Source organism: Glandiceps talaboti, chromosome 15 (genome assembly GCF_964340395.1).
Source record: "Glandiceps talaboti chromosome 15, keGlaTala1.1, whole genome shotgun sequence".
Classification (NCBI taxonomy): Eukaryota; Metazoa; Hemichordata; class Enteropneusta; family Spengelidae; genus Glandiceps; species Glandiceps talaboti.
This window is the reverse complement of record NC_135563.1, coordinates 16,654,664-16,669,650: the sequence shown is the minus strand read 5'-3', so window position 1 is coordinate 16,669,650 and position 14,987 is coordinate 16,654,664. Positions and strand designations below refer to the sequence as shown.

General features: G+C 37.2%; 1 protein-coding gene across 1 annotated transcript; it reads left to right on the top strand.

The window, feature by feature from the left end:
• The first annotated feature begins 48 nt into the window (after positions 1-48).
• On the top strand, positions 49-12,872 carry LOC144446474 (failed axon connections homolog). The gene is made up of 6 exons (XM_078136241.1): positions 49-237; positions 5,277-5,400; positions 6,259-6,455; positions 6,873-7,081; positions 8,016-8,132; positions 9,497-12,872. The coding sequence occupies exons 1-6, from the start codon at positions 224-226 to the stop codon at positions 10,129-10,131; spliced, it is 1,296 nt and encodes a 431-aa protein (XP_077992367.1). The 5' UTR covers positions 49-223; the 3' UTR covers positions 10,132-12,872.
• The last annotated feature ends 2,115 nt before the right edge of the window (positions 12,873-14,987 follow it).

Sequence of the window (14,987 nt, the reverse complement as noted above, 5' to 3'; positions counted from 1 at the left end):
TGCTTTTCAGCCCATGCTCATACATATTCATCACAGCGGTGACGTACCGATCAGAGGGTGACTTGTGCCCACTTTGCCATGCGTACACTAGACTGGGCGTGACCTCGCGACTGAACAAGTTTTCGTGTTGAAGTAGAAGGCAGCGCTGTGCTTGTACTTGAAGGAGCTCGCAGTATCCAAACCGTCATACCATATACAACGGTCGTCAGCTTCACCTGAAAACATGTCTTCTGAAGGGTATGTACTTAGCAGACATTTCGTAGACGTGTTGAGTAGCAACCCACTTGTCACGTCCTCAGAGTCTGAGACGTGAAAACAATTAACATGTAGGACATGCTTTGTTTTATCATATTTCGGCACTTTTGAAATGAACAAATCTGCCAATGTTTTGTGTCTTTTGGATACGTGTTTCAACATCAATTGAATAATGATGCTTAATCGCACGTCGTCACGGTGATAGAAAATTGCCCACCGGAACAACATGTTCATCAATACATGCACTCACCGTATTCTGTAGAACAAAAAGGAGTGGTCTCTACGACCCTGTTTTCGCATACCAGGAAGCCTTGTTTTACGCTTTCTCCGATGACACTAATTTGCATATGTTATCGAAATGCAACATCTGACATCGGAGACATACGTAATGTGATGCGAGGTTGTGTCGGGCAGTTTTAGTTCCGTCCAGAAACTTCAATTGTATCATTTTGTAGTAGTTTTGTGTTACGTGTGTGTCTTTTTTTTTTTACATCTTTTAGACTCGCTTGACATGGGTGTGTTGACCTAATTTATTACTATGTCCTTCTCGTCACCCTGGGAAGCTGTCCTCGGTTAGGACACCACTCGCGTCGTAAAATGTATTTGCATTTTGTTATCATTTTCTGAAACTACTTACAGGATTTTATCAGTGATAAGTTGTCATTTTTTTTCACATAAATTACATTGTTCCGTTCAATATCAACATTGTGGATGATGACACCACCTCCTTAAATATTCCAAATCTCGTATACTCGGTAATCGATGTGCATCGTCATGGACGCGGACATATGGAAGCGATTAAGATTAGTAGGCGCGGGTGAATGTTTTGTCAGGGGACTCTATAAACTGATTCAATCTTTGTATTTCTCTGTAGGAAAAAACACACTAAATATAGATGAATGTAAAAACACGGGCATTGAATATTTCATAATTTTAAAACTTTACGGTCTAAAAATAGATTTTATATTTGCTGCAGTTGCCCCACAAACATGGATGTCGTCAGGTATTAAAACTGTGTTGCTGACGGATTAATTTGAGCGTCAAAGGAATTTTAATACATTTGAACTTGGGTTCCTTGGGCGAATCATCATGCAGGTTTTTGCTCCACAACATTATAAGCGGTAATCGGTAATGCTGTGCACAGGATTGATTCGCAATATTGCAAACACACATCGTAATTGGCATTGTTTTAAAACAGTTAGCTTACATTTCCAACATACTTCTTGGATATCACTGCCTACATTTTAAGTGTACAGACCTTGAAACGATCACGATCTGATGAGTCACATGATCATTTGTTATTGCGTACGGATGTCCGACTCATGGTCTAAATTTCACAAGGAATACTATCATATATGTACATGTTGATATACAATTTCACTGTGTGTGCACGAATTATGAAAGGGGTGACAAACAAGATTAAATATTGCACAAAGAATAAGATGTTTCATTCATTACATTCAAGATTTCATCTGATCATCCTTATGAAAACAATAGCAGTATGTATGACGTCGTAGGTAATTGATTGAACCTGGGGCGTACACACTGCTCCTGCCGTATCTAGGGTGTTTATAACACCCCTCTGGTGATATGGACGAGGCGACGGTGAATATTTAGAAGTATTCGCAATAATTAGCTGACTCTGTCAGCAATAATATTGCATACATAAGAAGAGTATATTAAGACGGATCTATAAAATAATTATGTACAGTAACTACGATTTTGAAAATTCCGAAATGCAGTCACTTAAACACTACCTTCCTGATCACAGTTAAGTGAAATCAGGTTTGTATTGAATGGAACAGACACAGTCATCAAGTATTATATGTATGGATATTTAGAGATGCACTTATGAAGTGTTAAGTGGCCATGTGGATGAGAAATTCTTATTTGAATTTTTTTTAATTGTGTGATGAAGTAACTTTACGTTTAAACGACATGAAGCAACATACAAGGTCATGTTTATTTGTATCTCATCGATTGGAAAAAAAACTAAATAAAATGTGTGAAAGGTTTAATGTATGTACAGGAAATATTTTTTAAACAATGTTTGCACATTTTTTGTGTTTTTTTGGTGTGTTTTTTTTTTTTTGGGGGGGGGGGATCTTTGAGTCACACACATGGACCTGGTCTATGTTGTTTCACATTGATTTTTGAAGTGGAAAAGCAGAGGAACATTGTTTTATTAATTAAAAATCCACAATATATAAATACCCAGTCATTATCTATATGGACACGTCTAATACTTGTGATAGCAATAGAATAAACTAGTTTGAACAACCTTCAAAACTGAAGGCAAAGATAAAAAAAAATGGTTTAAATGTAACATTTTAAAGCTTCGACAATGAGATGACATTATTTCACACAAAACAAAGATAATTGGCAGTTGATATGGAAGTTGTTCTGTGAGCAAGTTTGGTATTGAAGGCAGTTTCCTCGATTACACCAAATTAAATCTGGTTTTAGATTCATAGTTCTAGGACTGTCTTAGCAGTGATCCAGTGTTGCATCATGGGAGTCAGCAGGCATGCATATATATTAGATGAACAATGTACATTCTGTATTTCCTCGAGTGGCATTCCCCTTTCAGTCGTGGTTTATTAAAGTATGGACTAAGAGGATTGCATATTTGACAAATCTAATCTCCAGAAAGCTGTCCAAAGACCAACTTATCAGTTTTTGAACTTAGGTCGGAGGAGAGTCGACTCTGGCCTGAGTCCCCGTAAATATGGACGTAGAATTATAAACTTCCGCCTTATCGTGGCGCCGATTGCCTGGCCCTACTACAGCACCGTTACAATATTGCTGTTTTCTTCCACAAACCTACAAACAAATGTCAGCTGTGCTTTGGTGCCATTGTGTCCAAGTTTCAACCGTTGTTAATTGTACTTTTATCGACCCGAAAGGAATGTTAAAACTCAGAAATGTATTATTTGAATTGTCAGTTTCATAACTCTTTATTGTTTGATGTATGTATTAGAGTTCATTAATTTGTGATTGTAACAATTTAATTATGTAATGGATGCATCATTCTAGATAGTATAGTTTTGAAATCCGTTTCGGTACAGTCCGTAACCCCCAAGGTTCATAACATTGCAATGTCTGAAATTTTGGTGTCCAATATGTGAAACTAGGGTTATTTAATGTCTCTAAATTTAGTAACACTTCAAAATGATTGATGACTTTCACATCCCTAACACTTCAAACCCTAAAATAGCGACGTCGATCTATTTGGTCATGTGTAGTTGTTAAGAATATAATGGTAATATTAATCATGATTATGACTATCTAAGGACAACAATGATTGATGACGACAATGTTGATGATGTATGCTCCCCATGGAGTTGAAGTATAAAAGGGCATTGTGCCGTTAAAGGTCCATACCAGGGGGTAATAATTGTAAAGCGCTTTGAGCAGTATGCGAAAAACCATATATAAAAAATTAACATTATTAAATGATGATGATGATGATGATGATGATGATGATGATGATGATGATGATGATGATGATAATGATGATGATGATGATGATGATGATGATGATGATGATGATGATGATGATGATGATGATGATGATGATGATGATAATGATGATGATGATGATGATGTACATGGTTGGGGTGGTGATTGTGGTGGTCTACCATTAATAGCATTGTTATCTATTTTCTCCCATGACATCTCAAAAACATGTAGTGCATAATGGTGTGATCATTTTCTAACCTAAGCATGACTGTGTGTGACACCTTGTTTATTCTACATTCGATTTTTGAATTGTACAAACTCCATCCGAGTCGTTAGAAGGACTGCTCTATATATACGTACCAGCCTGGTACTACCGAGTTCACCAAACAATTTTGCATCGTCTGCGTGACGCCTTCAACCTACAAGAATTGTTAGTTTGACAAATGTATATGTTTAGTAAATAGTGTGCAGGAATAGATATTACTCTTTGCTAGGTATCCCACAAACAACTTGGTCATACATTCCGCTGTCATATTTCCGTTGCCCGAACATGGAACATTTGTTAAAAATTAACCATATAGCACGATGTGTAGTTGTATTGTCTTAAAATCTCGACTTGTGTCGAATGCATAGTATTACACTATTTCTTGCACGTCGCCGTGCCACAACCATGTCAGTGACTGATATTTTCCGTTATCGACGTTCACGATATGATACAGTTCTATTTCGATCAAGGAAATACTAGTATTACCACAGTGTTGTTTAGGTGATGAGTAGTGATTAGCGTAAAAGAATTATACATTGATTTCCCGGGCTTAAATAATTTGTGGATTAAAAATGTCCAGCCGCTGCCTTTCCTTTCAAAGGGGCAATCATGATAAGAAAGATCGACGCTTAGAGTCCAGTGGTTAAAACCATGTAAAAACAGACCCAATTTCTCTTGGCCGATACCAGTATTGCAGAGGTGTGATTTGGTATACATGTCACTATGGGCGTGGAGTGCGCCACAAACGACCAACGTCCAACTTCCAATCGGATATCGGTTACGAATAGTGATATGACTCAATGTCATCAGGAAGTGTCATCGACAATGGATTTTTCTATTTATGTCATATTTTACCAAGGACACGGATCTAATTAATCATTCGTTTAAATATGCATTTGGAAGGTCAGTATAGAGGCTGATAACGATAAGATATTTCAATGCATTTGAAAACTCAAATCTATGTAATGTATATGTCGTCAACATGTTGTTCTTCTCACTTATATTAGGGTGGTTGCTCTTAACTTGTTTAAACTTTGTTGGGATAAACACGAAAGCCACGCGTGATGCATGGGAATAAATGGGAAAGTGGTTCAACTCACGCTTTCACGCAGAATAGTAAACAAACAGTTCTCGACCTCGCGTCTTGAATAACGAGAAAAGGGGCAAAACTTGACTTAAATGCCATTTCTGTGATTCAGTTTGTTTCAAGTGTGCTTAGCAAGGAATAGGTTCATGGCCTTCATTTGTTATAGTTCGTTGACCTTGATGATTTATTTGATTTTTGTCTTTACAGAACTAGTTCCACGAAGGATACAGTGATCCTACACCAAACTGGCAGGGCCAAACATTCACCTGGCTTATCGCCGTTTGCCATTAAAGTAGAGACATATTTGCGAATGGCAAATATACCTTACAAGGTATGCATATAATCGGGTTCTTTGTTCTATATTTAGGTGCTGCGATCAGTTATTAACATTATGCAGTCATTTGACGGATTTTGCAATTTCTAATTATACATAGATAATCTCTACACATTAGTACGTTGTCTGTTCGATAGGTCGAATGATTCTGTCACTGCTCGATTATTTGCCAGTGTAAGGGAATCGAGTGGATTATGTTTGTCATGTGGAAATACAACAACTCTGAACAAATGTCTTTAATGGGAACATGTAAAATCAAAGGGAAAATATTAATTTTCCGCATAATTTTAAGAGGAAGGGAATGTGTGTGGCGGTATATATATATATATATATATATATATATATATATATATATATATATATATATATATATATATATATATATATATATATTATATATATATATATATATATATATATATATATATATATAATTGTATGTGTGTGTATGTGTGTGTGAGGCAGACAGAGATAAGAGAGGGGAAGAGGGTAACAGACAGACAGACGGACATATACAGACACAGAGCACACACACACATACATACATACATACATACATACATACATACATACATACATACATACATACATACATACATACATACATACATACATACATACATACATACATACATACATGTACACACTCACAAAATGTCACTCGTCAGGGAGAGCCAGAGACAGACATAGAGCGACAGACACACATGGAGGGAGAGACAGACAGACAGACATATAGTGAGACATACATGGAGAGACGAAGAGAGACTGAGAGATACATAGCCCCACAGTAACCTCCCTCCAAGTCAACCAATTCATCCATTTTGAAATAAACACATCCTCTTTATTCCTATTCAGAGTGTCCATGGCAAGAAAAAATCTCCAAAGGGAAAAGTGCCCTGGATCGAGTATAATGGCGAGACGGTTTCAGACTCCTCGTTTATTATTGAGTTTCTCAACAAGAAACTTGATGTTGACCTACAAAAGGAGCTATCAAATGAACAAAAGGCGGTCGGTCAAGCTTTCCAGCGACTGGTGGAAGAAAATCTATACTGGTAAGAAAGATAACGAGTTACAGTATGGTACCTGCAGAAAATCTGCGTTCTTCGGTAGAGTCAAATTGATCGACACTCGTCATACTTATAGCATGGTAAATTGTATTAAAACAAAGACTATGTATTGAGAGGCAAGTGGTTTAACCATTCGGCCACCACCAACCTGAGATAGACAGAGACAGACTCGAGGAGGGAGAGCGGGGAAGACAGGGAGACATACGTGATATGATGAGAGAGAGTCGATGGAAAGACGGGAAGGCAGGGAGACATACGTGATATAATGAGAGTGAGTGAGTGAGTGAGTGAGTGAGTGAGTGAGTGTCTGTGTCTGTGTCTGTGTCTGTGTCTGTGTCTGTGTGTGCGTATGTATGTGTATGCGTTTAATATTTCGAAAAATTCTTTTTCATATCCTATCAGGTCGTTACTTTACGCTCGTATGGTAGATAAAGAATTTTCCTCAACAATGCGTGAAAACATGCCACGTGGATTTATGATGGACATATCCTTGTGGAGAGGTAAAGGTCAAGTCCAGAAAGCTCTACATAATCAGGGATTAGGAAGACACTCGAGGGCAGAAATATACCAGATTGCTGAGCATGACATACAAGCATTGTCTAACTACTTAGGTAAGTTCACTACACCTTCCATGATAATTGTTATGGTGTAATATCTACTCATTGTACTGGATGCATGGAAACTATGTACTGTATTTATCGATACTTGTTTCGTCGATTCCACAAAGTGAACTGTTATTTACGCCAACCAAAACAAGTCAGTGAAATTCAAGCACTGTTTTTCAAGTGAATAGATAACATTTATAAATGTTTGTGTTTGTTCAAGAAGACTGAGTCACTGTATGTTGATAGTTTCAGGCCGGGGTTTCCCGGTAAAAAGGGGGGGGGTGTACTCAGCTGGGTAATGGGTACATGTGTACCCAGGCGGATTCAAATTACAAACACAAACGCTACAAAAATTCAAAAGTTTACATTCTACCTGAAATATGAGTCAAAATCCTCGGAAAAATTGAAAACCGGCAACGTAGAAAGTTTGTTTTGAAATTCAAAAAAAAATAAGAAAATCGGAAAATTGGAAACTACGTTGTCCAAAATATGGGGTCAAAGGTTGTTTTTTACGTGTTCAGAGAGGGGTCAAACCTTCACACACAGTGCTTAGGAAATCAAGAGTAAAAAATCTACATCAGACAAAAAGGGACTTTGAAAACCGTGATACATATGTGAGTACCTACCCCGGGGTTTCAGGCGAAGCGGTTATGTTTTTCACGAGGGATCGTTGTAGCAATTCAGCGAGAAAGATTGATATCGATATGTCAAGTTTTTCGACATTATGTTGAAGATTTGTATCTACATTGTATATAATGATAACAGTAAAAAGGATGTGAAACGCTTCCTTATATGAACTTAACAGTTGTGTCCATTTTGCAACGTTTTCAATCATTTAATATAATTTTAGATTTTCCTCCTTCCTGGATAGTATTGAATTGTTTCCTTGTATAGTCTGTTTTTTCTTTAAGATCTTTCATGAACTTTTTTAATTTGTCAGGAGAAAATCAGTTCTATTTTGGTGATGGTGGCTCGGACGTAGATGCCAGTATCTTTGGTCTGCTAGCAACATTTGCATACGAATTACCAGGTTCACCCCAAGAAAAACTTCTTAAAGGTAGATATCAGAACTGAGAATATATATTTGTGATGACTTTTGCTGTCACATGAAAAGATAAAGATATCATATCACAAAATGAATGAATTAGTACAGTTTGAATTTTGAAAGAATATAGGAACCTAGACTGTCGACAGTCGTTCATGCCTTTTTTGCTACTAAAACTAAAGTCGTCGCTTCGCTCCGATCCGGAGCAATACTATAACCGCGTACTGATTATTTAGCAACAGCGAGTGCCGGAGGCACGAGACTACGGCACTCGCAATTTCCTATCAGTACGCGTTAGTATTCAGTGCTACGGAGCGAGGCGACAGCTTTGTTTTAGATGAAACGTAGTAAAAAAAAAAGAGGCACGAACGGCTGTCGACAGTCTAATAGGAACCTAATTTCCATGAAATTATTTGATTAATTTGTGTTGTGCTGTGCTGTGTTGTGTTGTGTTGTGTTGTGTTGTGTTGTGCTGTGCTGTACGTGTTGTGCTGTGTTGTGAGATGCTGTGTTGTGTTCAGTGTTGTGTTGAGCTGAGCTGAGCTATGCTGTGTTGTGTTGTGAGATGCTGTTGTGCTGTGTAATGCTGTGCTGTGTTGTGTTGTGTTGTGTTGTGTTGTGTTGTGTCGTGTTCTGCGATGTGCTGTGTTGTGTTGTGTTGTGTTGTGCTGTGCTGTGCTGTGCTGTGCTGTGCTGTGCTGTGTTGTGCTGTGCTAGGCTATAGTATTGTCGAACGTTGACAAAATCCTGAATATAATAATTATAAACATTTCCGTGTTGAAAAAATGAAGAAACGAAATACTAGAGGAGAAGCATTCTGGAAGAATATTCAATTTGAGACTTTAATGCAGGAAATACATGTAGCTTGATAAGTCATGACCTCTCGACCTGTACATCATGCCGTCACTAACTGTTGCAGACAAGTGGCTATTTTATTGTCAGAGAAGTCTCAAACAATATCAATGTATCGGTTAGAGACAGAACAAGGAAATAGTTTCAACCGTTGTGCCATTCATATTGCTGATGGTGGAGTATTTCATTGTGATAATTGGCGATATGCCAAACCTGTAGAGTGGTAACTAGATATATAGATATATATATATAACACTGAGTAAGCCATGCAGGTTGGTTTTATCTGACGTCGTGTTAAAGTTGTCATAGAAAAGAGAAGACAATGTCAAAATAATGTGACATGTTGAACTATAGGTCAGAATATCGATTTTGTTCTGCCGAAAATAAAAAAAACAGCATTTGAAATGTGTTATCGTCAAAATAATCTTAGATAGTGATGTGATCGCTCAAGGCTATCGTTACGATAAACCCAAAACAAAAATACTCTGTTTACGATGTAAGTTGTTTTTTTCTGCCCTTTCCAGGTGATTGTAAGAACCTGTATGACTATTGTGAACGAATGAAGGAAAAATATTGGCCTGACTGGGATAAATGCATCATGGGAGACACACCCATAACTAGTTTTCCAGCAGTTCCCGACTCTGATCCCACTGTCTTGAAAGTAGAGACATCAAAGGAATCAAAGAAAAAAGACAAAGGAAAAGTAACCGAGAACAACCAGGAAACGCCACCAGCGGCGGAGGGAGATGCAGCGACAAATGGAGTTGCGAATGGAACAGATGAAGCCGCGACGGCAGAAGAATCAACCGAGCAACCTACAGACAAGAAGGCAGATGAGAAGGTTGAAGATGGAGCACAAAATGGCAAACAAGACGAGAATGTCGCGGAAGCAACGGATAAAACAAAAACAGATGAAGCGAAGAAAGAAGAAAAAGCAGCAGAACCCCCAAAAGAAGATGCAAAGGCGGAGGAACCACCTAAGGTCGAAAACGAGGCTGAGAAAGCAGAAGCAAAAGAAGACAAGAAAGAAAGTGAAGACGCTAAAAAAGACAGCCAAGACGTAAAGGATGCAGAAAACGGCGATGCCAAGGAAAATGGGAAAGTAGAAGACTCTCAGCAAGATGAAAGCAAGAAAGTGAATGGCGACGAGGAAAAATAATAGTTATGTCTTTTAGAAATAGTGCTATTTATGAGGAAATGATAATACACGTGGCCATTACCACAAAACAGATCTACAGTTACCTTCATATATCTACATCATAGCTGATAGTAAAATATCTGATCAGCCAATCTATCCCCGCATGACAGGGTCTCTTGCTCTACACAATATTGAGACACTCTTCCGCTGACGCAGCCAATGCATTGTCTTTTTTTTCACAGGATATAGGTTAAAGTGCATGTATTCGGAGCTAGTTCAATTTATTAAATTTCCTTGCTACTGGAAATGGACGAGTAGTTATTTTCCGATGGACATTATGTATGTAGCATTTATAGTACACATTGTATATAAGGTGCAACAACCGTAGCATTTGTGTAGTTATGAACATACTGTCCTTGTTAATTCAACACCCCATGTACTCATATACCTAGCTTGTCTCCAAAGTTTCATACACAATAATCCTGCATTAGCAAAATGAATAGCAGTTATATTTGGTCGACAAATATATCCGTGAGTTGGAACACTGCTCAGGACGGGGCAAAGGTCACATGTGGACCAAAGGACCCGGCACTGTAGTGATCATACACTACATATATATCTTTATATTCTCAATTTATTAATTATTAATATTTTTCTCTGATTTTGAAATTAGAAATATATCCGATGTGGGTACCGGTTGTATTGATAAAGATAACATGAAAGCGAGGCTGTTGCTCGTAATTATGCACTGGTATCAAACTTCTAGTGTACAACTCGTCTATTGTGGTTGTCTGTTATGCATTGATATAATCTCGACCTGAAATATAACTTGACAGCGAATAATAGCTATTAAAGGGACATATACTGAGTATATACGTGTTCGCGCCTACTTTTTGCAGCACATTTTCAAGGTACTTGTACTGTAGTTTTCTACTTACAGAAGCATACTTACCCATCACTTGAACTATGTCTTAGGATATAACTTAGCAACGATCCGATGACGTAATTTGTCACACGTTTAAATATGTTTTGGAAAGTCCTACTATATGATCAACTGTGCAGAAGGCATTCAATGACAGCAACATTGTACTAGAATAAAGGTTTTATGCAAGCATTTTCACAGGTGGTGAAAAAAACGTATAAACTTAGCTTGTGCCACTTTAATCAGAGTAAAATGGTAACCACGCAACTACAAATAATACAACAAATTGTTTTTACAAGTTTCAAATTGTGTATTGAAATGGAATTCATCAATTTTCACTGAAGGTTTAATTAACACATATAATAGGGTACTTAATTTGTTGATAAATATCCATCCAATAAATCGAATCGCCAATGGCTATTATAACCAATACGTAACAACAGCCTGCAAATTGACCTTGAACTGAAGTGTAGCTTGAAATGTTCGTCTTTTTTCAAGTATTCAAAGCTTTGATTGTTTTGAGTTGAACACACAGAAATCATACGTCACTTGGGGAAGTCTTAATTCACACTATTGACACTTTTGAGAAGGTTTGTGTAGACGATAGCTATAGTATATTTATAAAGATAGCCATTTATTGTTGCAGTAGAATTACGGAATTTGGGCGAAGCAGAGTGTGCTTGCCTAATCGATGAAATACTAGTACTATCAACGTCACGTCTATAGTTACTTAGTGTGTAATCTATATTCTTATTTATGTAGTAGAGGGTATATTGTTCTGTCTTAAGTAATCTTCATGGTGTGTTGATGACAAAAATGTCTGGTTCTGAAAACGACGAAACGACGGACAGTAAAACTTTATTAAGTGTCATATATTTTGAGAAACGGTCCAGAATATTTCGAGGGGTCACCTTCACGAGAAAGGGATGAATCATCTTAAAAGGGGGGGGGGTCAGTTTTATGTGATAAGCTGGAATTAAGGCTAATAGTCTTAGATTTTGTGGTCTACTATTTCCGCCTCAAGTGAATCATTTCCTGTCCACAATTCTCACCAGGAAAGACATGCCTTTAGTATTAGCAGTTATTGGCAGAAAAATCACTTCACTGCATGATCTGGCCATTATTTCTGATGACCGTTAGAAATATATGCAAGTAGCGATTTATAAATTAGTGTGCTATAGTGAATTGCATGCATGTTTATCTAATACGCAGTTTGTTACGTAAATGGATTATTTTCCACTTAAATATATTTGTAATTTAGATATATCGATAGTGAATTTATTGGTAATAGACAGTATCATAGATTGTAGCTTTTATCTGATTACTTGGACCATTATCAGCATTATTTTGACTTGTTTTAAAGCAATCCTGGACAACTTTAGCTGCAGATTAACTAAGGATTGTGAATTGGTCAAAACATGTACAGATTTCAACTTAAATCCCACTGAAATGTGGTCTTTAACCACAAACATATATTTGAATTCTTGATTTCTGGATACCCATATTTGCATAACTAGTGACAGAAATATGGACACTATATTCTGATATACATACATATTGGTAGGGGCAAAATAGTTAACAAATGTAAACTACATGAATTCTTCCATTGCTATTGAATATAAAGGCGTGGTAAGATGTGTAAATTAGAACACGATGCTACATTTATTTATCATCACGTATTCTTGTCATCATATTTGCGTTATGTCAACGTTGCGATTTCATTTCTATTTAGGACATGCATAAAGAAGGAAAAAAAAGCAGATATACACAAGTTAATTTTAGTTTATAGACTTAGATTACCAAATGCAGGGAAATATTAAAGCCTGTATCTATGATGAAATAAATTCATTAAACTTGTCATACGACAACGTGTGTTTTATTTTATATATATGCTTGTGTGTGTGTGTGGGGTGTGTGTGTGTGTGTGGGTGTGTGTGTGGTACTTGTGATAGAGCGTGGCAAAAAATGGTTGTCAGGAACGTCAGACTTATTCTCAGCCTGTGGGCTCAATAGTGCTACACAAACAAACATACCTCCTCAGCACTTATAACAGTCCCTGTAATCCTTACCACAGCGTAAGGTTATTTTTACTGGGTTGATAATCAAACACTGTTATTTTACACCTGATATGAACGTTTTAATTGAACGGGACAAGTAGCTGAAACGCTTTACTTCCCCGTTAACGGTTGTATTAACAATAAACTTCAATTTCATTTTTCTTTCAAGAGCAACCCATCCCAAGTGTCCAGCCCAGGTTTTAGCATATGCCAAACATAATTGGTTGGAAGAGCAAACGGAGAAAAGTACACGTCTCACAAACATAAACGTCATGCAACTCCCACTCATTAAAGTTGCACACCCCTTGTTCTCTTTCCCATAAAATACCCATTATAGTAATTGAATGAACTGGTAAACGTCTTGCCACAAGTACTTCTGACATATACATAGCGCCCTCTCTCAGTGAAATTTGGCACTTCAGCAATGTTCAGTAGTCACAAGTGCCTTCAAAACTCCATGGAAATGGATCAGTTAAGAGTGAACAAGGAAATTATATTCGCATAAACGAGTGCATGAATTAGACATATCATTATATCTGATAGGATTCAATACTAACCTAACTAGGATATATTGGTACACGTAACACATTGTTTTCCAATCGTGTCACACAGTGGGACTAAGTAAGGTGCGCCCTCAACGGCGACACTTTCAGCTTCTTGAATTCCAGTTACTAACAGAAATGTGTCAAGTCTTGAAATATTCCTGCCCCGAAGTGCACTTGAACAAGACTAACTTTACACTAACCTCATGAAACAAAGCAATCTTCCTAGAAAAATCAACCATAACTGACATAAATCAATTACCTTGTTACTAGAACTTACTTCGTTTTCAGGATAGCCTGTTAATACTTTGACTCGTTTAGTTAGGGAGTCGCAGTGTTTGCCAACGAAGCTATAATATATATTGAGGGAAAACGAAAAACAAAACATGCATGCTGTAAAAAGTGCCCAGTTCTATTCTAAACATCTTACACATTTTACATTTCGTCAATAGAACAACTTTCTGGACAAAATAGACGGTTTCTGGGGAAAGTAACTAATTTGATTCCAGACTGAGATATACTGAGTTGTGGAGAGACCTACCTTGGGAGATGTCTCATTGATTCCTATGAGGATCAAGTTTGTCCGATGTGGTATTATCTAGGTAAAGATAAAATGAAGGCAGTTTTCAAGCTCTCGCAAAGATACAAATTGCAGCAGTGATATATCCTATTACAAATGACAACAGTATAACACATTACTCCATTGATATTATTACTATCGTACAGGGGTATTTAAAAAATAACAGGTAGCGACCCCCCCCCCCCCCATCCCCGGCATTTGTGAATGTATCCTAAAACTTATGCCATCCTTATGTCATCCTAAACTTAGTGGCAATGTACAACACTATAAGTGTTGCACCTGCTACGTCGAAACATAGACCTACACACATTACACATTGTACACATTCTGGGGTAGACAAGTAACTAAATCATGATGCGCGTTTATGATCCGGCGAGGCTAATAAGTCAGCGATGTTACCACATGATAAAAATCAAGCGACATCAAAAGAAACAAGTGGCTACATCTTCCTATAATTGCCTATCAAGATTATAATTTAGATAATAAGTACAAATTGGACATTGTCCAATTCTACAAAATAATGACGTCGTCATAGTAACAGTAATTTTAGTGATAAATAACAACCTGTTTATTTGGATCAATGTAACCACGAACACTACGGCCAATAAAGACAACAAGGATGTATACGTCGTTATCTATTGAAATGTAAAGGGAAAGTTTACAAAACCTACAAAATTAAAATTTACCATATTGTGCATTTTTAATAAACGGTAAATTAGCACGAATACTCTGGACTTCGAAAATTAGTTGGCCATTTCCTGAGAATATCCCCCATT